The sequence below is a fragment of the Bombus huntii genome, chromosome 12 (assembly GCF_024542735.1).
Source record: "Bombus huntii isolate Logan2020A chromosome 12, iyBomHunt1.1, whole genome shotgun sequence".
Taxonomy (NCBI): Eukaryota; Metazoa; Arthropoda; class Insecta; order Hymenoptera; family Apidae; genus Bombus; species Bombus huntii.
Genome location: NC_066249.1, coordinates 3068955 through 3096772, shown reverse-complemented (window position 1 = coordinate 3096772; position 27818 = coordinate 3068955). Strand labels below are relative to the sequence as shown.

The window sequence follows — 27818 nt, the reverse complement described above, 5'->3', positions numbered from 1 at the left end:
ATTGTAGAATACTATGTTTTCAATGGATCACATTTAATTATATTTTTCACAAAAGCAGTACATAATTACTTATAATAAATGCCATTACATAAAGATCATAAGCAAGGGATTCTTATAGATCACTTGTAGACGTTTTTCTCTCGTATCTAATTTTGCGGAACAAATGTCAAAACAACTGTACTCTTGCCCGATATGGGAACTTTGTTAGAAGGCAGTTTTGTTCTGTAAAAAAATAAACTTCATAAAAAACGATTGTTTATCACAATATTATAAAAGAAATTGTTGATATTCTACGAAAAACACATAAAAATAAATTAAGTAATTGATGATAGTGAAATAACATTACTTTATTGTGTCGCTGTCTTGCACGTAATTAGGACTGTGTGCGACCATATTAACTTCGTCAGAAATCTGTGGTATTGTAGAAAAATCCACTACTGTAGGTTCTTCTGCTGATTGATACGCTACTAAGTATCCTGGATTGCCACTCTTTAACCTAGACATTTATTCAGTTTTAATATTCTTTTAATGAAGAACAAGAAAGAAAAATTGATTCAATTTTTGACAATGATAATTAAATTGATATTTTATATTATCAGTTATTAACTGGTGATTAGTCAAAATTGCTATTATTTACAATTAATTTTACAAAACATAAGCCTCATGCAATATGTTAGTAAGATGACTCACCAGTTCCTGCGTTGCATAGAAGGAAGCGTGGAACAGGGCAAATTGATCTTTGGTTAGTAAATTATACAGTACAATTTGTGTCAATAGTGTGAGGTGTATGAGTTATTTGGAGTTTAAGTGTAGCATCAAAGGATAATTGAAATGATTTATAGCAATTGTGAATTAAGTTGATTGAACTTTCTTTGATATAGATTAATACTGCAATTACTGTTTTATTCTTCAAAGATTTTATACCATCCATTAATTTTCTGATACTATCCTCCTTTGTTTTAAGGTTATACTTAATGTGTAAATGGATAAACATACAATACTGAAATAAGTAAAAATACTATTACATTACCTTGTATAAACAAATACGCTTCCATTGACAGTCTTAAGCATTGTCTCTCCATGAAGAAACGTTAAGCTATGTCGCGTTTTACATAAAGTCGCAAAGGCGTCTTTTGCAGACAAAGTATCGTTCAATTTTAATACAGGTGTTCCAGGTAAAAGTAATGTCATAAGTGCTAAACTGTCTGCTATATCTGCAGGCATTCTCTCTCTCAAACTGAGGTTTCTACCGTTAATCTAGAATGTAATATGATAATATAATATATATTTTAAAATATACATCTTGTAGAGACTTACATCCCAAGCAGGCCAGGAAGTAAAATTAAGCCAGTGGGAAAAGCCACGCTGTAAAGTCGCAGCATCTATATTGCTATCTGCAGTTGTAAGAAATTGTGAATTTTGTGGAAGATCAATCAGCCTCTTATTCTCATTATAAACTTGTAGAATGTCAGTTCCAATATCATCTTGGAGGGCAAAGAACCTGGACAAACATTTTGTTATGGAACTTTGCTCGAAAGGAAGACTGAATATGCATGCTACTACTATAATTATTAAAGATAATTAACCCTTTTTTGCGTGTTTCATTATGAACTCTTTCATGCCATTTTGCCAGAACAACACCATTTTCTGGCCGATCTCTTGTATAAGCATGTACTAATGAATCATAGTTATCTGCTTCAGTAGGTATAGTGCTCCTAAATTCATCATGAAGATCTGGATCCACAGTTAAATATTGAGTATTAGCTAAACGGAATCCACTGATCCCTAATTTTAACCAATGACTCAAAATATCCTAAGCATTAAAAGTTAAGTATTATCGAATTTATTTTTTACATTTATTTTTTAATCAGCATATAAGAGAAGCAATGACAAAATAACTTACTGAAAATTCTGTAACTACTACTGGATTATTGTAATTTAATTCAGGTTGTGTTGTTTTGAAATGATGAAGGTAATATTGTTCTCTTTGTTCGTTCCATTCCCATGCTGATCCTCCATGTACACTTAGCTAAAATAATTCGTATTATAGAAATACTACAAAGATACAGGGCAATTTTAACTTGAAAATAGATATAACTAACCCAATTATTAGGTGGAGTACGTTTACCATCGGTAGTTATTTTTGCATCTGCCCAAACGTAGTAAGATGAGAATGGTTCTTCTCTCTCTATAGAGCGTTTGAACCATGGATGTTCAGTTGATGTATGACTTGGATCTAATTCTAAAATGATATATTGTTCTTGACTTTTGGCAGCTTTGACAAGAGCCTCCAAATCACTTGTAGTTCCTAATTCTGGTTTAATGTTTTTGAAGTCTTCTGTTCCCCCTATGATTTAAAATGCAATATATTAATATCTGTTGTCATACTAGAGTAAAAAACTACCTGTAAGAGCTGTTGTATATGTACCTGTTGAACTTTCTTTAACCGTGGAAGCTAGAGAAATTGCATCTATATATTGTGTTTTCAAAATATCTAACAAAGATTCTATGCCTTTCAAATCATGAGTGCTTGTTTCAACAGGATCTAATTGTACAATAGCACTCCTTTCCCACCAATTTTTGGGTTCTGGTGCTGCACATTTTGGTGCCATTATCACAATAGTTACAGCACCAGCTAACATGGCAAACCAAAGTACCCAGAAAGAAATGAATAAAAACCATCTTAATTTAATCCAGAATGGGGAATTAGCAAATTCCATGAGTTCCTCTTTTCCCATTCCAGAAAGAGTTTGTTTGACTGTCTCAATATCGATCTTGGTATCTCCATTTTCAGAAATAAATTTTACCTACTCAAAATAATCGTATGTTACATATAAATTCAACAGACATTTAATGCATGTATTTCTCTTGAATGTTAATGAATCACAATTATTTCCACAGATAATTCCATGATCTATCTTTCCTCTTCATGATGGTATGATGCAATAGTAAAAGATTCTTACTTTCGAATAACAAATGTAATACAATGTCGGAAAAATATAGAATACATAAAAACATGTGATAATAAAATTTGAAAATTATTCGAAAGCAGATCAATTGACTTTTATTATTGAGCAAAAAAAACTTTCAATCAAGATAAAAATAGTAATTAGCTATTAATTATATTTGAATAAAATAGAATAATAAAACAATAATAGTGATAAAAAGGAGATGGATATCTTTAAGTACGAATAGAGGTATCTTTTATTGATCGTATAAAAATTAGGCGTGACTTCCAAAAATGTGCTCGTTAACATACCTCGGTTGTATCTTTCATAGGAGAGATTTTACTCTCATCTTTAAGCATCTTTTCGTGGACCCCATCGTCGGTATCGTTTTCATTACTTGCTTTTCCCATATTTTCAATTTTATCTTGTACACTTCCGTCCTCGTCCGACAACGCCTTGTATGTGGCGACAACTGCCGTTTCTTTCGCGTTCCCGTTAGCTTCGATATTATCTGAATTCAACCTCCCACTCTCCATTATTACTATCGCACAATACCAAGGACGTTAAACGATCTTATATGGCGGGGATGTGTGAAAATTTTTCTCTACTTAATGAATTTTCGATGGATTTTCGACTCCGTAAGGTTCAAGAACGGCTGGACAGACGCCTTCTACCCCATAGAGAAATCTAGTTGGTTCTTACTCTCCTTTTGTCCCTGCTAGTATTTACTTATACTACCACAAGCATAGGGTATAAAGTAAAATCAGGGACGACCTTCGTCCCTCAAAATTACCGTGACTTTACTAAGTATTTTAGAACAATATTTGAGATTTATAATATGTTTTACAAATTAAAGAATATCCAGAATTTTCTAATGTACTAAATAAATATCCCTTATTTAGATTGTAATATTTCGGTGGAGATTTATGTTTATGCATCGTACTAAAAAATGTTAGTAAATTATAAGAAAATTAAAAAGAAAAATTTGATTAGAAATTAAGACATCCCTTCAAAAAACTTATGATTAAAAAAATATTATTTTGTAGATAAAGTTACTAAAGAATTTTAATTAAAAGTTAGTTTGCATAGGGTTCTTTACTGCCACAATCCAGAACTGATTTAATTCTCCCCTTTCGATCGGACGTTTCAACGACGAATAGAATACTTGGGTTGAGAAATAGCGCGAAAGATATTTCGTTGATTATTTACACCTTTTGTATGACAAACAAATGTACTTTAATATTACAATCGAAAAATATTTAGAAAATATTTTCAGATGTAAATAATATATAAAGTTTTCTATATATTCATATATAAGAATGATAAATAGTACTGTATACATGATTTTCTTAACATTTCTCATATTTAACATTTAAAGGTTTTAGAAGTATTTTGATCTGTATCCTTCTGCTTAACAGTAGCTTTGTTAACGTAAGCAAGAAATTAAACGATTATCTTATATCTTGCTGATAGCACGAAAAATATACTATCTTTATGGACACATCGATTTTTTATTTATTGACTTATTCAGTAACATCCGATTAGAGATCCTGAACACGTTCGTATTATGTTGGTGTCTGGAAAATTTACTGAAACAACGAGGGATTAAGGCGGTTACATAATTTGAGATACCGATTCTAGGGTGAACAAAATTCATAATTTCTGTTCAAATACTTACTGTATCTGTTATATTTATAGTAGCATTGTAGCATGGTTTCCATTCAAAACAGCAGTGAAATAAAATAGATAAAATAATCATTACTATCAACAATGCCCATAAAAACCAAAACATACACAAACGAATATTCATACACATTGGATCGATTCGGTGGTATCTAAAATTATCGCTTGCTGATCCTAAAAAATAGTCTTTTTATACGCCTTTTAATAATATTTTTTGTAATTCTATAAATTTTAACTGTAATTTAACACTGATAAATATCTTTTACATATTTTTTCAAATTCGCACGAGTTATCGACCGAATCTAGATTCGATATCTTAATTTATAAACTTCCGGTCTCGAAATGCATGTTGCATATAGCATACGGATGCGCGAGCACATGCCTTATGATTGGTCCAATTTAAATTTCAGATTTCGTACGAACATTGTTCGTTGTCATTTTACAATTAGTTGCGTGAATATTTTCCATTTCGTGAATAGTGATGCCAAACCTGTGTCTTGTAATCTTTCGTTAGATCCATCGATTTGTATAGCCTCGTACGTCGATGCACCGCAGGGAAGGTGAGTAGTATCTGCTGATTCCATTGTTATAAATTCCTTCTGATCCGCTTGGTACTCTTCACTATGCCAAAAACCAACTAACGGATTTTTCGCATCATTACTTTTTCCGCTGCACGTTCGTTTGCTTCCCGATATGATAGGAATATTTATGTTTACACAAGTGGGGCACGATTTAGGCTGACCGTTAACGATCGATGTTATAAAACAACGATTCTGCGACATTCTGTTCCCGATAAATATAGACACAACGAGATAACAATTGAATGGTGAAATTTCTTTTGTCGCCCCTATTATTGTTTGCCTTTCGTTCTTATCTTACGGGAGATACGTTAGACTTGATTCAACATATTTGCGTCCGTTCGAAGTCCTGTCGCCCTGATTAACAGGGAACCGGTACATATTGATAAACTGAGTTACAGATATATATATCTAAATATATCCAACTAATTATAAACGCACTGTTTGTGGTCACGAATTTAATAAACGATATATTTTCTCTGTTTACAAGGCAACGAATTGTTTGACAATTTCTTATATTTCTTATATGTATTTTGCCTTACTTCACACTCGTTTCTTCACACACATTTACGTATTGTAAACAATGATGATATTAAACTCATGCCGTTGCTATAATTATACCAGCAAGAGTACGGTTCTACTCATGATTTTAGTACAGATACAACTGGCTTCTAAATGAGACATTCACTTGGGACCATTGCTTAGCTTATTATGAGTCATTCAACACATTCGTTGCTTCATGAATGTATTTGAACAGTGGGAGTATTTGTGTTGTCATTAATATAAATTATAGCAGCACTTCATAACCATAATGTTAACATCTGAGGACAATGCCTCTCTTGACAAAAATAGACTTCCTATTTATAGGATATACTTATATACTAATTCATGTAAAGCAGGGTGAATTGAACATACATTTGCTGTTACTTTAGACAAAACCTCTTATTAATATAGGAACGCTTAATTACTAATTGTAATCACTTTATATAAGTTCATAACTAAAATTTTTATTCTACAAAATTGGGATCATTGAAACGTTAAAATATTCAATAACACTACTGCGATGCTTATACTTGTTATTAACCATGTTACTGAGGAAGAAATAACGGCAGAATTTTTCTTTGTTGTAGATTCAGGAGTCGAAGAAGTTGTACTAGTTCCTCCGGGTTCCTCAGCTTTCAGGACAAATGCTGCATTTGCCGTGAGTATAACATTTTGTGTCGAAATATTTGACCTAAAAAGTGGAATTAAATATTCCGAGTTATCCTCGCGCATTCGGCAGTTAATCCGTTTTGATATAAGACATACGCTTACGTAATGTTAACTGCATTACTGGATGCGATAACAATTTCTACCGGATCTTTTAAGTTCGGATACACCGACATTAGATTAACTGTTTCTTGTCGTAGACCCAAGTTAATAACAATGATATATGTAGGATTGTTTGCTAAAGATCTAATAAAAAATAATATTAGATACTTATTGAATATGTAACGTAATGTATTAAATATAATATATATATAAAAGTAAATAAATAAATAAATAAATACATACATACATACATATATATATATATATATATATATATATATATATACTTATTTTTGATATTCTATAATTTTTATAATTTTGAATATTACATATATGTACGTCATTGTGTTACAAACCTTTTAAAGATAAATACGCGGTCATTGTTTAAGGTTGCGAATTCATAATCTCCATGAGTGAATACTTTATCTTTTCTAAGAGTAGCAAGTGATTTATATGTCTTCAAATTGCTCTGTGAACTTTTTAGTTGTGCTTTGACGTTTCTTTCTGTATAATCTGGATGAACAGGAAGATATGTAATTTTATTAGATGAAAATCCTGCTGATGTACTAGAGTTCCATTGCATTGGTGTTCTTGCAGGATCTCTGGAATAATTTCCAAATATTTCCTTTGACCTCGAACAACCCATAGGGTCGATTGTTTCATTCCATGACATCTTCCTGTCTAACATTCCAATCTCTTCTCCATAGTAAGTATATGCTTGACCAGGTAACAGTAGACTAAGCATATGAAGTCCATCGACACGATTCAATCCAATTCTTGAGGCTGCTCTTGAAGTATCATGATTGGAAAGCTAGAATTGGAAGAACAGACGTATCTACTTAAATCTTAGGCAAACAATGGGAGATGATCGTAGTAAAATATGTGCTCTTACCACCCAATTTGTGTTTGCTTTGTTTGGAAGTTTTTTAAACCAGTCTTCCAGAACATTTTTAATATGTTCAGCAGTGCTTGTATTCTGAACAGAAGTAATAAACCGGAAATTAAAGGGTGTTATTCCATTGTGCGTAGCATTACCATAAAGCGATATCAACATTTCATCAGAGTCATAAGACTCTGCAATTAATAATCTGTGAATTAACAATTGCAATATTTTAATATAAATACTATGGAATAAGTTAAAGTCAAATTTGTGATATCTCTATACATACTTTGAAGGAGCTTTGTTCTTTTTTACCCAATTATCAATATATGAACGAAACTTGTATACAAGATCTGTGCTCTCTGGCAGACCAGATGTGTAGATTCCATTCCCTGCAACAGGCTCGTCTTTTAAATCCTTATCTTCATAAAGATACGATACTGCGCCAATTCGAAAACCATCAACTTTTCTCTTCAGCCAAAAGTTGAACACATCCTGAAATATGTAAATAAGGTTTTAAGCATACATTAACTTCTTATTGAATTACAAAATACAATATTATCATAATATTAATACTTTACCAATAATTCTTGTATCACATCTTTATTTCTCAAATTGAGGTCAGGTTGAGATTTGTGAAATTTATGGTAATACCATTGCTGCCTTGTATCGTGCCATGTCCATGCTGATCCCTCTTTGTCACTGTAGGTGCTTATCTAAATTAAATGAGAGCATTAGCAGGCATTTGTCAAAATTGTTTCAAGGATGAATAATTATTTACCCAGTTATTAGGTGGTATCTTGTTGCCATTTTGATCTTTGGAACCGTTTGCCCAAATGTAGTAATCATTGTATTGCTTATTATTTTGACTCGACAGCAGAAACCATTTATGTTGATCGCTTGAATGATTTGGTACTATGTCTAAAATGACCTTCAGGTCTGCAATAATTTATGTCACTCAAAAAATTGATACATATTCAATGAAAAAAATGTCACTAACTACTGACGCATACCACGTTTATGTGCTTGTTCTACGAACTCGTCAAAGAGCTGGAAATTACCAAACAATGGATTTATCTCGGTATAATCAGAAATATCGTATCCAGAGTCTTTCAGTGGTGATGAGTAGATAGGGTTCAGCCAAATTGTGTCGATTCCAAGCTCTTGTAAATAATCCAGCCGGTTGGTTATACCTATGTAACATTTGATATTTATTTCATTAACTATGAATTAAAAATGTGAATTAAAAGTTAGAGATATGATATTAAAGTTAAATATTACTAACATATCGTGTTCAAAATTTAGACAAATATTTTCACCACGTGTTTTTTATTTACGTATATTCCGTAGAAAGATGTCGTCAAAGTCACCTCATCGTGTTTACCATAAATTCAGCGAGACCAATCAATTGAAAAATTATTTCCATCGAGCGATAAATTGATTCTGCGTTATCAATGGCACACGGGAAGTCTGAAGTAACTTCGGTTGGTACCTTGACCAACAAGCGATAAACGAGCTCAGCCGTAACACAACTCCGAACGCGAAGCTAATTCTTCACTCGTTTAGCATTTACGATACGCTGCCAGTAGCTTTAAAAATAGATTTACGAGGCTATGAAATTTCACGATCATTGTACAGGCCTTATGTTACATTTATCTAAATTTTCATTTTTACATGCGCAACTCGTTTTGTATATCTCAAGTCAAACGATACGAACATTCGTATAGAAGCTGCCCCGTTTATAATTTAAAACGCAAAATTTTCAAACGCAATATCCCACTATGGATAACAGTTATTTTCACTACGAACTTCGATAACGATACTAAGAAAATAATTATCTTTTTTTTTTTCGTTACATGCACCCACTATCGAACACGACACTTTTCGCTTTATCGAATTTACGATTTATTTCCTATTTACGATATCCACGACGACTAGAAACTACATATTTATGCACGTTCATATTTTTACCAACAAAACTAAATATTACAACGAGTATTCTACTTCCCATAATATTTTATACACACTTTCCCGCGTTCCGTGCATCTCCCATACGCATAAATACTCGGAATGTAGAAACCACAACGATCAAACACACCTGTAGATTCCAATTTCCGGTTCATAACGTACCCTTCAAGTCACCCTCGCCATCTCCATCGCTATCCTGAAATCCTCTCGGCCAGATTTGATAGACCAAAGCGGTTTCCCACCATTGTTTGTCCACCAACTGGGAACTTGTCGATCCCACGGCCAGGAGCCCGAAAACCAACAGTAGAATTCCACGGGATTGATGCATTTCGTCGATCGATGTACAAAACTCGACTCTCGATACGCGATTTCGTCCTGTTATATATATTTTTGGCAGAAACCAGGTTATCGCTTTATCTGCCGTTATCACGATGATTCCGGTGTCCTTATCGCGCTTATTCCTTCCTCCATATATACTGAAAACGCGTCATTGTTTACGTTAAGAATAGAGAATAGAGATGTTCCTTTAATTCCTGTCGCTGTTCGTGGCGGATCACCGATCGCGATAGTAGTTTTTGTTTGAGCAAAGAAAGAGGAAAATCTAGTACCGATTATATCGAGAAAAGGGGTGTAATTGTAAATTGTGTCAGCCATAACAAGATTAGGATATTTGGCGTGTCTAGACAAGATATGATATTTAATACAAAGCCGATGTATTTCTCCCTGCTTTTTTATTGGGTCATCTCGCAAGCAAAGAGTAAGAGTTACGCATTAAAATTGAAAAAGTGGGAACCTCACTTATTTAAGATAGCAGCGATCGTTTAGTAAAAGTAGGGCGACACGTTCGTCTCTAAAAGCTTTGCTTTAACAGGGGAAACCGTATCGAAACTAGCTGATCATACTTTTGTTTATTATTTCTCCCGTACTCGTGATTTTAAACGTTTTTCACGGCATTTGTGATTATCATTCCTGATCAGACATTTTAATCAAAGGAACTTGCAGCGAGCCGAAACTGCATCGTTTTCACCGTAGCAAATTCACACAACGAAATATATTTTCTGCAACAATTTTATCCGCCTCAGGTATTTTCCTAAACGTCGCAACTTTCGTATTTTACGCGGAAACTTCCTATGCGAAGATCAGTTTCCAACATAATGGCGGTGTGGAACCTGATCGACCGATGACACTCTACGGGATGTTGGGTTTTTCGCCAAGTAAAATATCTTTCGATATTCCAGACTCTGGCGCTTGTCCTAAGCACTTCTCACGAGAGTTCAAACGATCAGATAAATACAGCATCGAATAACGGGACGAAGATCACACGGAAGACGTACGATAGGTCTATCTATTTGTTAATTTTCGGATTTTAAGGTCAGTCCGTGTTTAAAAGATATCTCGATACACGACTTACCTTGTCGAAAAGGAAACCGACTTACCTTCTAAATATTATTGCTGGATATATTAAGATGTATCAGCTCAGAAGATGCGTTGCTTTTCAATAATAAACGATCCATCGTGCGCTAGAAATGCAAATCACTCGATCGCTCACCGACAGCCTGAAATATCTCACGTTCCTCGTATTCCGCTTTTCTTTCTTCTCTGTTTGCTTTACCGCGCACCACGTCCGCTCGAAATCGTACGTTTGGCGTAACTAAATTTCATCGGTTCGCGCTTAATTAAAATTCCGCCTGCGACACGCGAATACACGACGCGGCGCTGTTTTAATTCTGTTGAAGTGGCTACCACTTCTAAGAAAACTCTACATCTGGTCCTTTTTAGTTTTCTCAAGCACTGAAGCCATCGACAGCGCGTAGACAAAAGACTGCGACGAAGTCAGGCCATAAACAGTAGACAGGCGATGTTGGCTTCGGGGTTTTCAGTTATTAGGTAACACAGCTAGCGTGCGGATCTGGACCAGCTCAAATTGTATTTTTACTTATCACACTTCTATTTAAATATATTTTCTACCTTACAATTTATCCACGTGTTTTCTCTGTTTACACACCGAATAACCTCAACAAATTCGGTCGTGGTAACATAAAGAGGCGAGGCCATGGCGTTTTCGCCATACGAAAAATATACCACCTCCTTTCCCTGCTCGTATTTCAACGAGAACCAGCTGCTCTAACGACGCGATTCTCGCCTCGCGGTAATTCATTCTCGCGGTTAACCCGTTTGGCTGCGCTCGAATGGATCTCTCGAACGTTCACCTGACCAACCCTACCTCGGAATGCCTTATTGCGTCGCGTAACTCATCGCCTAAGCCTCTTACGAACCCCAATTTCGTATCACGTAGCTATGCATGATTTATTCGTCTCGTTTTATACGCACCAGTTATTGTAAATTGGAAGATAATCGATGCCATCCGAAATACCCTCTATAATTCGGCTGAGAGCACGCTATTGGTTAAGCTACTAGGGTAGGCGAACATTTGGTTATTTATCGTGCCAACGCGAATTATTGGAACACGCTGCAACAAGCAATCGATAACGCGGCAAGTTGGATTATCCGATCCTTCTCGCGATCGTTCTATCGTATTTGAACTAATTGGAAGATCGCTATTTCTTACACGCAGCTACACAGGCTTTTGTTTCTTAACGTTGTTAATCCTGTTAACGTTGCGTAACATCGTAATGATGTTAACCCTCGCTTTTACGCAGACTTTGTCGATTTATCAGCTATCCTTAACCCTTTGCAGTCGTATGTCGAGCGTGACTCTTCAGTTCCACGTTTCTTTGTGAAACGTACGAAAGAAAGCCAGGATTGCATCCTGGAAACTGTTTCAGGATATATCCTGCGCTTAAAAATTACAAAATACAACAATAGTAATAAAACTGGTGTTTAAGTGAATTTCTTTCTTCCTTCGGTTATTTAAATTGTCTTATCTTTTAGTTAAAGTAAATTTCAAATAAAACACTTAAAAGCGTTGAGAGTTGCTGGTAACGAAATTGAAATAAAATTCAGAGTGCAAAGGGTTGAAAGACTTGCACGCATCGAACTCGATAGGTCGTTTACATTTTCAACCAAAATTCTTCACGTTAGTTGGTAAAATAAAGCGTCAGTAAAATCGGAAAATTACCAAAAAAAACGTACTTATCGTGCTTTTTTCCCGCAACCAGCCGTTAATCACATCGTACAACTCATCCGTCTCTGGTCATCGCGTAGCTGTTACGAATCGACCAATTGATGTTATCACAGGTAGAATAATAAATTTGTATGAATCCTAAAGTTTGTTCGTACTGTCGCAGTTACGAGTTTCCCGATATTTTACATGTATTGTATTCGGTTTTCCATTCCCAATGGTATTCGATTGCACGTTGCAGCTCGTGGACCAGCAGCGGACCAGCTTTTGGGTAATCAAGCGGCGGTGTAATTCGAGAAACGGTGGAAAGTTGTGTTCTCGACGGAGAACACAGTGACAAGACCATCCTCTGTGCCCATTCAGATCTGTCCGTCTCACGACTGTTCGTGTATAGCGTTTGTTTCCCGACGTCGGAAAGAGAGAAAACTAACTGTGTGCAATTTGCATACTGCCAGATAACCCAGTAGTCGATCGAATTCTTTTCTTTGCTTTTCACGTCTACGGCCACGGGCGGACGAATAAATTCTTGCTCGATGAAACCAGCGATGGACAGATTAATTTTTATTCGTAAGTTCGTCCCTTCTGCTTGCAACTACTTTTTTAACTCGTGGAAATTTCTTACTTTGTCCAATATTTCCCGCGAACAGGAAGAACGTTCCTGGCGTTCGAATGTTTGCATGGGCTGAACGAATTACTGTGACTTTGGAATGGGAAACGCGAGGAATTTCGACAGCCAAAGAAAGTCATTCCGGTTGTTGAGTCTATTGGGTTGGCAACTAAGTGATTGCGGATTTTGTCATTAGGTGGTATTGACAAAATCCGCAATCATTTAGTTGCCAACACAATACTACCAATATCGTTTCGATATACAGGGTGGTTGGTAACTGGTGGTACAAGCGGAAAGGGGGCGATTCTACGCGAAAAAAGAAGTCGAAAATATAGAATAAAAATTTTTCTTTTGAGGCTTTGTTTTCGAGAAAATCGACTTTGAATTTTCGCTCGGTACGCGTGCGGTATTTATAACGGATCTCACTGTAGATCGTTGTCTCGATGGAAAAATTAAAAAAAAAATTTTTATTCTATATTTTCGACTTCTTTTTTCGCGTAGAATCACCCCTTTTTCGCTTGTACCGCCAGTTATCAACCACCCTGTATAATTCGAAATCGATTAAGTCTACAAAGAAAAGAAAAACGAGTGGGAACGTTACGATAGTTGAGAGAATCGAAATGCACCTTTCCAAGCGGATAATTCGTTTCTTCAATAATACTAATCACGCATCTATATAATTAAAAGTCAAGAAACTCGCGAAAAGTGGGAATTTGTTATCGATTCGGCTTCTCAGAGGCTCGTATTTCCTTCGAATGTTTCTCTTACCTCGGACTGTACAAACCGATATACTCCGTTAAAACGGACATAGTTTTTCGGTTTAATTTAATTTGTTAAAAAATCGAGGAAGAATTCCGAAAGACTTACGATGTTGACAAAATATTTAACCGCGACTCAGCGAGATGGAAAAGTTTGCCGAAAGATTTCGTTGTTCGCGAACGCGTATAATTCGCGAAATCAGTTTCCTTTATGCACGTGTAATACATTCGTCGCGTGTCTCGCGTCTCGAGCACGTTCTACCGGAGGAATGAAGTTTGCCAATTACCTGGATTCTGGCTTTCAGGTAACGGTGATCGAGCAGCCTGAGCAAAGCAACTAAATTATTTCGATACGGAATATCGCGTGGTTCGTCATAGCGACAGAGAATGCACGACGAAAATAGCTAATCGCGAGTAATTGCGTTATTAAATTTATTTCAGGGATTAATTCGCCTTCTATCGAAGTATTTCAAGCGCGAGACATTGTTATCTGTTTTCTTGGTTTCTCGGGCTGACATCAGGCGATATCTCTCCGCCCTGAGTCGCCTCTAATTAAAAAAGGCAATTGCTCGCGGTTTATTTACGTTTAGACGTAGCCGTTGCTTTCGTCGAACTCGGTCGAGTATTTACACGGTGGCGGAAAAACGCTATTCACGAAGGAATTTCAAAATGAAACGCGTCGTTCCGAAGGACGGAAGTGAATTACGGGAAATCGAATGGTCACGGAGGCAGGCGCTTTACCTAAATTATCCTCGTTATCATTGGTGAACGCTATTAACGAACGCATTATTCCGACGAATGGGTAATGAAAACCGATCAAGTATTCGTACACATCGGCGGAACTTGTTAAGCGATGAAAATTAATTTTCATGGCGATGGCTGCTCGCGATGAAAACTCGGCACGACTTTTCGGCCGAACGAACGTTTACGGTTCGCCTTCGATCGGGAAGAACCGGGTCGCGGCTTTTTACCGGAATCGAATGCATCGAAACGCAGAGCAGAGCAAGAAAATAGATTGGTTTTTGGTTCGCTCGGCGGAATTTATTCGTCTGGATTTTCCATGTCTCGTAAAATTCACCGATGTAACGGCAAAGATAACGTCGAACCGATGTTCAAGGAATGCTGTGGAACACGCGTTAGTCGTATTAGTCGCGAATAATTCAACGCGTCACGTTCGCTTATCTCTTTATTTATTCATAACAAGTCATCGAAAAACATATCACAAACGCGTTGCACAATTTTCAGGGAATTCTTTGTAAAGAAAGAAACGAGAGCGGTGTATTCTCCGGCCGAAAATGAGATCGAACATCGCGATATCTGGCGCGGTATTCGTGCAACACAGGAAACTACTTAACGATAAAACGAGCAAGTTCTCGGTGCGCGCCTCGTTACCGCCGCGCCACGCCATCGAGTCCCCTTGTTATTTATCGCATAGACCATTTTGCGGCCATAATAGGTGAACCGTGTCAGTCTCGCGTCGACACCTCTAAAACCATCCTACATATTATATCGGCGAGGATTCAGCAGCGAGTAAGACCCATTGTTCCCGGAGACACAATAGGACCATTTCCAAGCCAATCAAGCATTTCTGCAAAACAATTAGTACTTTCGCGTTTGCACAACAGCCGGCTAATTTGTAAGCCGCGATGTACACGCCGCGATTATCGATTAATCCTTTTCACTGACGATCGTTCTCTTTCCTCCACCCTTTCCCGTTTCTTCTCTTTCTCTTTTTCCTTTTCTTCTCACATTTTTCTCCGCCACGACAGCCGGAAGTCGTTTCAACGACGGAGCAGAAAATTTTCTCTTCTCCATTTGTTCCGAAACGATGGAACATTCTTGACGGAACGGCGTTCGTTTTAAGACAGTAATAACGCCTTTTCGTCGACTTGGCCGAATTTCGCGAATGGCGAACGAGTAAAACGGATGGCGATGTAAACGACGTGGGAGGGTTAGGTGGTCGTAAGACGGAGTGATAAACGGCGACGAAAGGTCTTAAGTTTACGAACCATTACGATCCATTAAAGTTTCACGGCGATCAGACTCCGGCATGAAAATTATTAAACAGTATTAGGCCACGTCGTTCCTGGAACGGGTCACTTAGCGGTGTCCGTAAACGTTCATTAAAGTTCAAGGTGTCGGTTAATGATTCAACGAATCCATCGGTCGGCCGGTGGGTTAGCGCAGGGGTTGGCGCGCTCGGTCGATTCGTTGCGAAAGTTTCTCACGGTTTATCGAGGCTCTGGGATTATTCGTGAAAGTTGAACGACCAACTGGACTATCAGGATCTCGTGAGGTAATTAAGCTTTGGTGGGCAGGAGCGTTTGCAAGGGGACATGGTCCGAGCCTGAACGTTTCGCAATCAATTGCTGCGCCGATGTAAATAACATTTAATGTCTGTATATTTTGCACTTTCGACTCAGTTACAATTAATTGATTTCTTAGTCGATCGCGTTATGCTGTTTCGGCACGCGTGATCCGCTTGCGGTCGAGCAACGAGATCGACCATCGACTACGAGGAAGAAAGAGTCTTTCATCGCGTACACGTAGAACGAGTTCTTTCTAAAATATCTCTTTGGCTTTGTATCTTCAGTTTGTGTGACTTCACGCGAGTTTCTTAGGATTCTTCGCCTAACGATTAACCTTCCCTTCAGTCTGCTCGATTTTTCCAGAGGAATATTTCTTCGTTGCGTCGAAGGCAAGCGGCTTCCGTCGCTTTCTCTCTCTCTCTCTCTCTCTCTCTCTTCCTTTCTCTCCCTCTCTCACACTCTTCCTCTCGCTCATATTCTAACTGCTCGTTCTCGCAACGAGCTTCTTTGGCTCGATTCTTTTTAGTTTTCTTTTTCTTATCTGTTTTTTTTTCCTCAGGGGTTCTCAACGAGATCGTACATCAACAATTAACACGTTGTTCGTCCCTTCGTCGTTTGCGCGTCGTTCAAGGAGGGGGAGGGCAGACAAACGAATCCTCGAACAGTTCACCACGTTCGTTCGATCGAAGCGCGTAGAGCACTTGAATGGCCGCAAGCGACGAACGACGAATCCACAGTATATAATAATGCCAATAATAATGAGCGTAAGCATAAAACGGCTTAACGTCTTACAACGATTTGTGAAGGAACCGGGGTCCGGCCCTTTCTTGCTCTCCTGTACAATAGGAATTATACATAGAAGACGGAACATAAAGCTTTATCGCTTCTCGTAGTAGAAGAACGAAGCGGCAAGATCGATACTTTCGCATAATGGGACACCGGGTACCTCCAGGCTGCCGGTTATCTTTCAGACCTATCTTAAGTCGATTCCCTCTTACAGACATAGAATTTTTTTTCGGCGCACAGATACACCGTTTTGCATCTTTATCGGGTCTTTGTTCGCCAATGATTTTATCTCGAGTTAGTCTCATTTGGGTAGACGAGCTCGACGTTAGAGAGGCGGCTACGAGTGGCCGTGATCCTCAAAGCAAACGTATCGGGACGAAGAATTAAATTGATATGACTTTACGGTAGGTCGGTTGCTTTGGAAATTCCAATATACTCGCTCGTAATAGATTCGAAGACCACACGGCAGATAGACGATAAGTTGCTTTTTTTTTTTCATCCTCTGACTTTTATGTCGTTTGGTAACCGAAAACAAGTATCTTTATACGAAATGTAATACAAATCTACCTTCGTCGATATGAGACTCGTCGATCGAACAAGCCAATTTGATAAAAGTTTTTCAATAAAATCCCGGTGTTTAATGGCGAAAACAATTGCGACGTGGAATTGGCTAACGACGTGTTTAATCTCGAGATTGCTTTTCCGTAAAACGTTTATCGTGTTTTTCATCCGTGACCTTCGTTTATATCTTGTTCTGCGAATTCGTTGGCCGAAAGGGTCAAAATAAGTTGGGCGTAGTAACGACGAGCGCGACGCTTTGTTCATTACCGTACATCGCGTTATCTCGTTGTACGTGTGGGTTAATTGCTCGAGCCTCCTTGGGGAGGTATCGGCGGCAATACGATTACGCGATAAGTCTCGACCTTCCCGCCAGGCGTGGCTGCCTCCTCTAGGTTGGTTAAACAGTTTCTCGATTCAAGCGATATACAATCGTGCGAACGCTTTTACGAGCGCAACGTAAACGTAATCGCATTTCGTTGTATGGCGCAAAGGTTGCGGATAACGTAAGTTCTTTGCGTGACGTATCGAAACGCGGCGAACGCACAGTTACTTGGAATTAGATGGAACGAAGGAACGAAAAGGACAGCGGATGGGATTAGGAAGAGGGAAGGGAACGAAGGAAGCGAAATGATACGAAAGGGAAATAAATAAAAGGGCAAGAAGGAACAGGAGTAGCAATCGTTCGTATAGATTCAACAACGATTCGAAGCAACATCGTGGCAGATCGATCGCCTTCGATCAGAGGAACGAGAGGATAGAAAGAAAAAAACGGGATAAAAAGGGCGACAAAGATGGATAGAGTGGAAAGAACAGCGGAGAATCCGTGTGAAATGTCTCAGGGCACGGAGAATGTTTCCTCGTTTCTGCAGTGTTCGCTATGTTTAACCGTAAACTCTTTTTTTCTTCTTTTTCATATTCTTTGTCTTCTTTTCCTCCTTTACGTTACATTCAACTTCTCGATTTTATTACTTTTTTTTTTTTTCTTTTTAAATCTTCGCTATGGGCTTAAGTTCTAGTCGGAATTCTTACGCGCTAACGGGACGTGTGCCGTCCACCGTGGATCTTACGATTAGCAATCGATCGAACAGCGAGAATTATTCGAGGCCTCTGAACGACCTGCGAGGAAACGGTCAACGAAACGACGAACTTGAATATCGCCGATGCGAGCAAACGGACGAACCGTTCGCTCCAACTAAAAATCATATGCTTTACAAGTGCTCTATACTCTACTAACCGGTGCTCGTAAATATATTTCGACGATGGTCGAAGAGAGGAACTAAAAATTCGAAGAAACAACCGGCGACGATAGTCGTACGGTTGTCGAACGAACGATCTCCTTCGATCTCGCATCGATGACACTCGTAAATCTCATAAAATCAGCAATCTTCATCTTCTATTTACAACATGGCTAATTATAAGGTATCGATACTCTACACTCGTCCTAATCATCGGACAGATGTCCCTGATGCCAAGGAAGAAGAAGGTTTTACTTGTTTTTATTATTTGTTTAATTCTCCCGATCGTAGTAACGCACCTATCGTTAAGTTGTTAGGCAATAACGCAACAATACATATATACATGGTTTATAATTTCTACTGGCGAGCAGTATTTTGTGTTGTATTACGCTTATACGGTAGAAAACTCAGATTCAATGTGCATCCACCTCTCCATTTCGTTCCGCACGCTTTTCTTCCTCCATTAGCGCGAGTGCCGCTCTCCGAGAATATCACCCCTCGTTCTCCACCTCCACTCTTTTCCGCTATCTACTTTACAAAGTTTTCATATCTTACGGTACAACTTTAGTTCTCGAAATGTTTCTAAGGAACACGGCCCGATCGCCCTCTTATAACTCTTTTCTTATTTATATCGGCATCGCGAACGAAGAAGCGAGTCCTCTCTCTATCGGGTCGCCGTTGTTTTTTCGCTCGTCGAATCTCATTCTTTTTTTTTTTTTTTTGTTCTTTGCTTTCCTTTTCTTTTAGCGCGAGGACGCCGGGCCGTTGGATAACGCGCGACATCCTCGATTCGTTCATCGAGGACGATACTATCGCGCGACGCGAGTCCAAATGGTCCTACATATACTTTTATGTTTGATTAATAACGCATCGTTTTATGTTTCTTTGGTGTCTCTACGAGAGTCGTGCAAGCGGTGAGTAAAGACGTCGATTTAAAGACAAACGTTGATCGATAGATCAAAGAGCAGAGATCTCGTGTATATACGTAGATATATAGATAGGAATACATTTCTTTTTTTTTTTTTTGTTTTAGTTATAACCTATAGCGTGTATAGTATTTTAGAGAATGAGAGATAAAAGTGTACAAGTATAATAGTTTTTCGTGGGAGTAAAATCGAATAGAAATCTCGATACGTTTAGTGGGTATAGTAAGTTTAGTACGTTTAGCTTTATTTGTAGAAGAGACATGGCCAGCCCCGATACACCGATATATCTCGCCAAGGAGAAACGTTTCGATTAAAAGAAAATACGAGCGATTCGACGAACGAAAGTTATGTTTTTATTTCTCACGCCAGTTCGTCGGCTCGTTTCGCGAGTCTCCGATTTGCGCGTGAATCGTCGCAACGATAAACGATAGTCGTTCGATTTACTCGCACTGTCGTCAAATTGGTGCACGTTTCGCGCACAGACGACGACTCGCCGAATGTTCGGTTTCGAATTGTTTGGTCCGAATGGAAGGTTCTCTCTGTAGAACGTTGGTCGTTTCGCGTATGCAGTTGACTAATCAACGGACGAAAGTCGAAACTAGCATATACCGAAGAAACTATAGAGACAATATCGCGTTCGATAGACGATTCTTCTGTTCGAGTTTGCAATTACATGCTGGTCCAGACTGTGCGTATAACCGTGAAGTTTGATTCTTTGGATTAATTGATCGATGCAGATACCTTGTTTCAGTGATAATTTGCACAACAACCGAATCATAACCAGAAACCAACTGGCTACCACTGGTCCGCGCGATTTTTTTTTTTTTATTTTTAATCGAACTTAGTTTACCCACGTTTACGCTAACTATAAAATCGACTAGCTATGTTTTAGCTAATTTTTCGTTTGAAAATCACAGCAATTGAAGATGTTAGAAGTGAAAATAGATAATCAGTGGTAGCTATCGATGTTAAATCAGCCTACTAACGTAGCCACATGATTCTACGTGATTGTCATAAAGAAACAACGAAATTGTCCTTAAAGATACGCAACTCTGGATAATATACGCGTATATATATATACATAGATACGTAGAATTGATAGCGACGAGAAAAACGGAATCATCGGGACCGTTTTCGATACGACTGAAAGTGATAAGTGAAGAAATGGAAATTGGTCTGAAGAATTCGATTTGATATATTCGGATAAAACGACGAAAATTCGTTCCGCGAGTCTTTTCAAGTCTTATATATATCTCAAGAATCTGCATCTAGCGGTTTTGGTTCCTTTGTTTTCGATAATAACTAAATCCTACCGATCGATACTTCGTACGTAATCTAGAAATGCCAATTTCTAAACTAAAACCCTGCTAATTTCTATCCAACTAATCGTCGCGATCGTTCAACACCTTTGTATAGAAAATACAAAACGTATAAACACGTTGGCTCGGCGCCTAACAAAGTATCTTTTATTACATAAGTATTCGATTTAATCAACCTACGCGAGAACACTGTTCGCTCGATGCGTTTCTAGTTGTTCTAATTCGTTTAAGTCGAGCCACCGATGGCCGATCTCCTCGAGGAGGCTGCTTTTGTTTCGCATTCTTTTTCTCCGCAGATACGCGGTTTCGTATAACCAGTACAAAGTACCTGGTACAAAGTAAAAGAGGAAAAATGGGAAAGAAATCGGCGTCAAAGGAGACGTCGGTTCCGACGAGCATCGAATCACGCGAATTCGAGCTATCAATTTTGCTCGACCCGCAATGTCTCTCATCCCATGCGACGTATTTGCAATCAATGTTACTCGCTCGAAGGTATCTGAAAACCTTTGCAATATCAGCGGCAAATTTTAGCGAGTTTCCCTCGACTCTATGGAATTCCACAGAGGGTTTTCGTTATCGATTCGCGACGTCGACGGGAGCTGGGGCTGGCCATGCGAAAACGACGTTCTTAAATTCCAACAAATAGAGAATGTCCATCAAAGAGCAAAGCACATTTTCCGCTCGCTGTCGTTCGATTCTAAGTATCTACTTAAACAGCAAACATCGGTAGGCATGATTAAATGGAAAATCCTCGAGTGCCGTGAGCGAGCATTATAATTTCCATTACTTTCGGTTTACGAGGTTTTGCCCGGCGGTCTGCTTGCATTTTGTTTGCCGGGCTATTCGTTTCCGTTCGAGCGGAATGGCCTGGATCGTTTATTTTATCGCGAGTTCAATTAAGAAATTAGTTGGCCGAGTTTCCAATTTGTTGCAGCGCGATACAATTCGGTGAAAGAAACGCTGGAATTTTGGCCAGGCGATAGGAGCACGGCACTCGGCAACGTTTCCCTTTAATCAGCGTTCGTCCTAATTCTAACGAGTGAAAAATACTTATCCGCGAGCTGTCGTTCGACAACGACACGAATTTCAAAATATTCCATCGAGTGAAAAAAAGGTAGAAACTGATCGGTCGGTCCAGTGATCACGCGTCAATCGCGTGATGCAACGAAATCTCGTTTGTTCGCAAGGTTGGGGACGCTTCGCGACGATGCTCCTCATAGAAGGGAAAGAGGGGGAAAAAGAAGGGAAGAAATGTAAAACGAGGATGAAGATAGTGCCGCTTCAAAAACGACGCTCGGCGAATAAAACGAGCGAATTCAAAGGACCGTTGGTGGCATAAACACGCGGCCATTGAATTCGTTTTGTTGCAAGTCCGCTTAACAGGATTGAAAGGATCTTGCACGAGAGACTGGATGAAGAGTAATTGGAATAAATGTACGAAGAAGAGAGATCGTCCGTTTCCATAAATTCTCGCTGATAACGCTGCTGGACGTGTCGATCGTCGAGGTACGCGTAGCACTTTTGATTGCGTCTGATCAATCGCTTCCATTTTCTCCGTGTGCGACTCGGTGCAACTGGCTGCAACGTCTATAAAACGCCCTATCGATCTTCCCATGTACTTGCACCACGAAATTCTGTATCCTGTGAATTTCAAGCGAGCTTCCGGCTCGTGTGAATTTCAATCGCCAGTGATGAATCGCGTCCGATCGCGAGAAAAACGGCGCGACGCGACGCGCAGGAGACGTCGTTCCTCGAAGGGAGCGAAGGAGGTTTAGAGTTACGATAGAACGATTCCGTTTGCAATGGTACATACGAGCGAAAAGTTAAGCATCGAACGTTACACGTTAGTAAAATGGCTATGTTAGCGAGCAACGGGCAGCCGTTTAGACGGCCGAGTTGCTCTTCGAAAGCAAATTGAAAGGTGAATCAGGTACTTAGTAGCAGAACGTATTTTCACGTGCATACCGTTTCGAGACGATGAAACGCACGGTCGCGACGAAGCACCTCGTTCAGAACAGAAATCGACGAGTTTTCTTCTTCTTTTCTCTCTCTCTCTCTCTTTCTTTCTTGTTGGTTTACGGCGACGTTTCCCTTGCGATCGAAAGGCTTCGATAATTTTCTCTTGTATCGATGACGATCGTTCGTCCAGCAGTCGAACCTCGAGAACCTGGTAACTCTTCGGATCCCATTTACGGTTTATCACTTCAACGCTTTGCTATTGAGTGTCGTCTACATACGTCCTACTGTATGTGTATACTTATACATGTATATGTGTATATATATATATATATGTATATCTGTATATGTATATATATTAAATCTCTTTGAACGGTTCTCTTATTAAAATATCTATATTGTATGTATACATACACTATATACTTCTCTTCTCCTTTATACACACATATGTATATCTGTGATCTTTTTGGCTGACATGGCGACCGTGTGTGGTCGCTTATACGATGCTTTCGCAGATTTTGCTTCTTCTGTTTTAAAAATTTCCTTCACCCTACTAACATCAATTTCCCTCCCACCCCAATCCACCCCCGGAGCGAAATCGAGTGAAATAAAACGCGAGGCCCTCGGCTGGGTTGTGTAAACGGTTATGCGGCGTACACTGGAAGGTAGTACTCCGCGTAATTGGCTAAGGTTCACGAGGGATCGCGTGTTTTTTAACTCCGCTAGCGTCGTTTGCAGGCAAATCGAAGGGAAGAAACTCGACGGAGACCCCAACTTTCACATCGTGTTCCTTTGATTGATTTATTTTTTGCTCTCTCTCTCTCTCGCGGACCATCAGGGATCACCGAAATCGATTTACAGATGCTCAAAAGCAAATCTACGCGCGTGGCATTCGATCGATCGACAACTGTGCACGGAATGTCGTACTATGTCAAGATCGTTCGTCGATCGTTTCCCAACTGCCACCGAGTAGCTACGTACGAAGTTCAGATTTCCGGGTAATTTTCTACGAAGAATTTTTTAAGAAACGAACCGTGAAAGATTTCCTAGACCTAGAGCCGAAGCGTACAAAAGATCCTCTTAATTTGAAAACAAGCACTCCGATTAAAGATCAAATACACGTTGGTAGACTCGTTTCACAACGAAAGCTTGCGAGAGAAGGCTATTTCTTCGCAAGAGCTACTTCTTGCTCCTTCACGCGATAAGTTGGGAAGTGTAATTGGCTCGGATAACATCTCGAGCTTCGTCAAAGAAACTAATTCATCGTAGCCTTCGCTACCAGGATAATGGAAACATCGAAGAAGAATGATAGCTTGGATTTTCTTATGTGCGTTTGGTATTCGTTCGTCGAGCACCAACCATGTGTCTGCGACACTTTGTATAAACTGTACTGCTAGAGTAAATGCTGTTCCAGCGGTAACAGTGTGCGTGTATTTTCCTTTGAATTTCCTTTCGACGTCGAGTTATTTGAAGCAGCCTTCCGACGACCACCAAGTGACTCAGAAGCTATCTTCAAACGACCTTCGAGTGATCTCACGGTGAAATTCTTTCTTCGCAGGAGAAGCATCGAAGAAACGCGATGAAGATTTCAAAATCGAACGTTCTATCAAGCGTACCGTACAAGATTATATAACATGATTTTTAGAATTAACGACCTCCAAGTCCCAGACTCTGTTTCTGCGGTAGATTCGGTTTGCTTCCATCTTCGACTCGACGCAAAAGGAAACGCGGTAGCACGGTGCGGATTGACGGAGTGTTCTCGCCGGAATTCCGGGTCGTCGGAGTTCCGCTTGACCATCCGGTGAATCTTTCCACGACTCTTCCGCGTCTTTTTACTCTGGCGCGCGCGTTCAAGCCGCAGCCGCGTTTTCTCTTGCGTTTTTCTGCCTGCAAACGACTTGCAATTCGCACGAATTGATTCGCTCCCCGTGAAAATCCGGTTCTCCTACGTTCTGCGTCTACCGAGAGATTCTTCCCAGGTACACTGCCCCTATTGGCCATTTCATCGTGTCCTCGGACGAAAAGGGAAGCACGCCTATCCCTTGTACATCGTTTTGGAAATCGTTTAAAGGCTCTTTCGCAATCCGCTCGTAAATAACGAACATGATCACAATTATTTCTTTACGACTGGCCTCTTTTATCATTTTCCTGTTAATTACGCGCGATTCTAGGGAGATAAGGCTCGTTCGACGATCTGAGCGTGAATCATTCATCAGCTATGTCTGCAAATTTTAACGACCTTGATAATTTTTGTCGTTCCTCGGAGATTAACAGACGGCAGAATTATCTGCTATATTTAATCCACGACGGAAAGGCGAGAGTCAAGGACACGTCGATGAGAATCCGTATCGCGAGACTGATTCGTATCGCGGACGTGTTCTCCTCGATTGCCTCGGTGTACGGTGAAAATAATACAGTAAATACTTTAGTCAGTTACAACCTTTGCAGTGTTAGTTAATTCTCTACGTAACTATAGGTTTTTAGACGAGTGGCCGTTAAGGACACGTTCAACTACAATAGATTCAGCCACGTGTCGGCCGGTCAATGTTTCGCTAAAATTAATCGAACAATTGTTCTCACTGAGAACGTTTAATAAGTCACTGTGATTTTTCGAGTATCCGACGGATATCCGATATCAATGTCGAACCTCGAGCACACGGTCTCAGAAACTCACTATTGCTCGTGTCGATGCGGCTGTTTTTAACGCGTGCTCGCTTTTCTTCTTCGTATGCTTCTATTTTTTTTTCTTTTTTCTTTTCCTTTTACATCGTACGTGCTCTACGTCGTTCTACTAATGTCCGTTCAATTGTTTTAAGATTACTCGACGCGTCAGGTGTTGAAGCGACCGTCGATCAAAGGCAGTGAACACCAATGAAAATTTCGACATTCGAACGAAGGCCGCCGTACACCGTGCGCGCGTCTTTCATTATGTTTGTCGCACTACCTAATTTAATTCTTAATAAATAGCAAACATGTTTCATCGTGGTAACGATCTAAGCAATCGTTGCGGCGAGCTGGCTTATTATCGAGATCGCGCTTCTATTACTTTCTATCTCTCCTTTTATTTTCCGTTCGAGAGTCACGGCTCGATTTGTTGCGAATAGGCAAAACCACGGTCGAAACGAAATACTCCATCAGCGTATTGGCTAAATCGATAAGTACGATCGATATAACGCGATTAAACAGGATGTTGGTTTAAAAGGAATCTTGCCAGCGTCCGAGGGATTCTAATGTCGAACGTTTGTCTTCCTATTCGAAGAATCTTACCCCTTCGCGAGGGAGTCGGTGAATAATTTGCGCTTCCACTGTACATTGCCTTGCTCTCGCCGCGGCTATATATCTTCAACTTATTTATCTACGTGTAGTATTCCTGTGTGAGGTCGCGATTCGGACTTTTCTCATGCAAATCGATTCCGATCTACGACTTCCTTCGATATAACGGAACTCTACGGCCGCCCGGAAAACTTATCGCGACCGCGGGATCGCGAAAGATCGATGAGCGTTCCGAAAGGAGCGTCGTATGATAATATACGTTTATATAAAATTAGCGACATCGTTCTCTGGCGAAAGAGGAATGGCAATACAATCCGCTACTAAAATACCATAGAAACCTGTGTTCCATCAAGGACTAAATAAATACGCTATTTATACGTACGTGTGTCTGTGTATATAATATATGTATATAATATATCCTTCTCTGATTTTTGTTATCTTGCATTCTATTTGATAAGAGCCGTGAACGTACGAGCCACGGCCGGAGACTAGAACGCGTTCCTTTCGTACGTCTTATTACGTTAAATTATGTTTAAGGCAAACTCACTTTACTTCCTCGCACACGTAAGCTTCTCCTTTGTCCATCTCGTACATCCTCCCTTCTCCTCTTCTACTCACTTTTCTCTTCTACTTCTTCCCTTTCCTGCGATTAACTGCTTTCGTTTCTTTCCCAATTATTCGCTCCTTCTCACACATACTCGCGCTCTCCCTTTCTCACGCTCATTCTCTCAGGTACCTACGCACATGCACGCATTCGATAACGCCACGCGATCACGTTCGTTGTTGTTCATCCCGTGTGTGGGAGGGTGAAAGCTACCAGTGATTTTCCGGCGCACAGTTCAGACAGTTCGTTCGCCAGCGAAATCGCACCCTTTCGATTCCACTTCCCTTTTGTCCTGAAAGTAGCAACGATAAATCAGTTAGATAAAGAATTCCTCTCTTGGGCACCCGTCAACTCCTCACATTCTCTTTCCTTTCTGCAACGTAAAATTCGTTTGCTTCTGATCTCGCGTGCACGAAGCCGAATTCCATTCGTCGCTGTTTAGTAGACCGACGCGGCTCTGACGCTATATTTAAGCTCTTAGACTGAGACCGTGCCAAGTATAGTAAGAATGATAGAATTTCCGAGCTACGGCAGAACTAGAAATCTACCTGAACTGATTCGCAGTGGCAGTGCTAGCAGTTTGCCAATTTCTTCTACTATATCACTATTTTTTGCTCATATCGTAGGACTTCGCGTTCCGATAGGAAGATTCGATCGATAGGAGTTCGGCTAATCGGGCATTAGCTACGATTTCGTTCTACTCTGATAGAGTTCTACCGCGCTGCACTGAGAGTTGGACAGAGTTCAAGGAATGCGTTCCGATTCATTGTGACGGGTTAAGCTGCAATTTTACATGTACTTTCGACTGTAGCGTTTGACTGGCCAGAAATCTACCGATCGCGTCGTCTCGCGACATGAAATTCCAGTCATTTTTGCAACTTCGTCTAACATCCAAACGCACCTTCGTGTCTCCTTGTCTTCTTGTCTCCCGTATACAAAAAAAAAAAAAAAAAAAAAAAGAAAAAGTACAGAAAGGAACCCCATTGTAACTTATTTGTAGCATTGTAATAACAAGGGACGTTTGGCTTCGTTAA

General features: G+C 39.5%; 4 protein-coding genes across 5 annotated transcripts in view; all 4 read right to left on the bottom strand.

The window, feature by feature from the left end:
* Nucleotides 1–16: 16 nt before the first annotated feature.
* Nucleotides 17–3656, bottom strand: LOC126872040 (neutral and basic amino acid transport protein rBAT). Its single transcript, XM_050631528.1, has 9 exons — nucleotides 3260–3656; nucleotides 2429–2807; nucleotides 2103–2347; nucleotides 1904–2029; nucleotides 1587–1813; nucleotides 1318–1501; nucleotides 1031–1257; nucleotides 347–496; nucleotides 17–222 (listed from the first exon to the last, which is right to left on the bottom strand). Exons 1-9 carry the CDS (start codon nucleotides 3482–3484, stop codon nucleotides 147–149), a joined length of 1839 nt encoding a protein of 612 aa, XP_050487485.1. The 5' UTR covers nucleotides 3485–3656; the 3' UTR covers nucleotides 17–146.
* Nucleotides 3657–4264: 608 nt separating this feature from the next.
* LOC126872072 (uncharacterized) lies at nucleotides 4265–5515 on the bottom strand. The gene is made up of 3 exons (XM_050631599.1): nucleotides 5122–5515; nucleotides 4627–4805; nucleotides 4265–4537 (listed from the first exon to the last, which is right to left on the bottom strand). Exons 1-3 carry the CDS (start codon nucleotides 5411–5413, stop codon nucleotides 4535–4537), a joined length of 474 nt encoding a protein of 157 aa, XP_050487556.1. The 5' UTR covers nucleotides 5414–5515; the 3' UTR covers nucleotides 4265–4534.
* Nucleotides 5516–6186: 671 nt separating this feature from the next.
* LOC126872037 (maltase A3-like) lies at nucleotides 6187–27015 on the bottom strand. 2 transcript variants are annotated; one of them, XM_050631520.1, is made up of 10 exons: nucleotides 26728–27015; nucleotides 9531–9844; nucleotides 8414–8593; nucleotides 8182–8339; nucleotides 7982–8116; nucleotides 7690–7895; nucleotides 7413–7608; nucleotides 6877–7331; nucleotides 6524–6664; nucleotides 6187–6443 (listed from the first exon to the last, which is right to left on the bottom strand). In XM_050631520.1, the coding sequence occupies exons 1-10, from the start codon at nucleotides 26772–26774 to the stop codon at nucleotides 6236–6238; spliced, it is 2040 nt and encodes a 679-aa protein (XP_050487477.1). In that variant the 5' UTR covers nucleotides 26775–27015; the 3' UTR covers nucleotides 6187–6235. The 2 variants fall into 2 exon arrangements, with proteins under 2 accessions (XP_050487477.1, XP_050487478.1); XM_050631521.1 differs by lacking the exon at nucleotides 26728–27015 and adding an exon at nucleotides 10805–11051.
* LOC126872031 (sodium/calcium exchanger 3) overlaps nucleotides 16196–27818 on the bottom strand; it is a 121974-nt gene continuing 110351 nt past the window's right edge. The window contains exon 9 of the transcript XR_007691814.1: nucleotides 16196–27076. The gene's annotated coding sequence lies outside the window, so the exon portion shown is untranslated. The remainder of the gene's footprint in view (nucleotides 27077–27818) is intronic.

Excerpts from the sequence above, each read along its gene's own strand:
- LOC126872072 (XM_050631599.1), bottom strand. The coding sequence starts at position 5,413 with ATGTCGCAGAATCGTTGTTTTATAACATCGATCGTTAACGGTCAGCCT. Across the intron at positions 4,806-5,121 it reads CGAAAGATTACAAGACACAG|GATCAGCAAGCGATAATTTT; the intron begins GTTTGGCATCAC and ends ACTATTTTTTAG.
- LOC126872037 (XM_050631520.1), bottom strand. The coding sequence starts at position 26,774 with ATGTACGAGATGGACAAAGGAGAAGCTTACGTGTGCGAGGAAGTAAA. Across the intron at positions 9,845-26,727 it reads TACGTGTGCGAGGAAGTAAA|TATATATGGAGGAAGGAATA; the intron begins GTGAGTTTGCCT and ends ACGCGTTTTCAG. Across the intron at positions 6,665-6,876 it reads CGCGTATTTATCTTTAAAAG|ATCTTTAGCAAACAATCCTA; the intron begins GTTTGTAACACA and ends ATTTTTTATTAG.
- LOC126872040 (XM_050631528.1), bottom strand. The coding sequence starts at position 3,484 with ATGGAGAGTGGGAGGTTGAATTCAGATAATATCGAAGCTAACGGGAAC. Across the intron at positions 2,808-3,259 it reads CTATGAAAGATACAACCGAG|GTAAAATTTATTTCTGAAAA; the intron begins GTATGTTAACGA and ends TATTTTGAGTAG. Across the intron at positions 2,348-2,428 it reads GGTTAAAGAAAGTTCAACAG|GGGGAACAGAAGACTTCAAA; the intron begins GTACATATACAA and ends TTTAAATCATAG.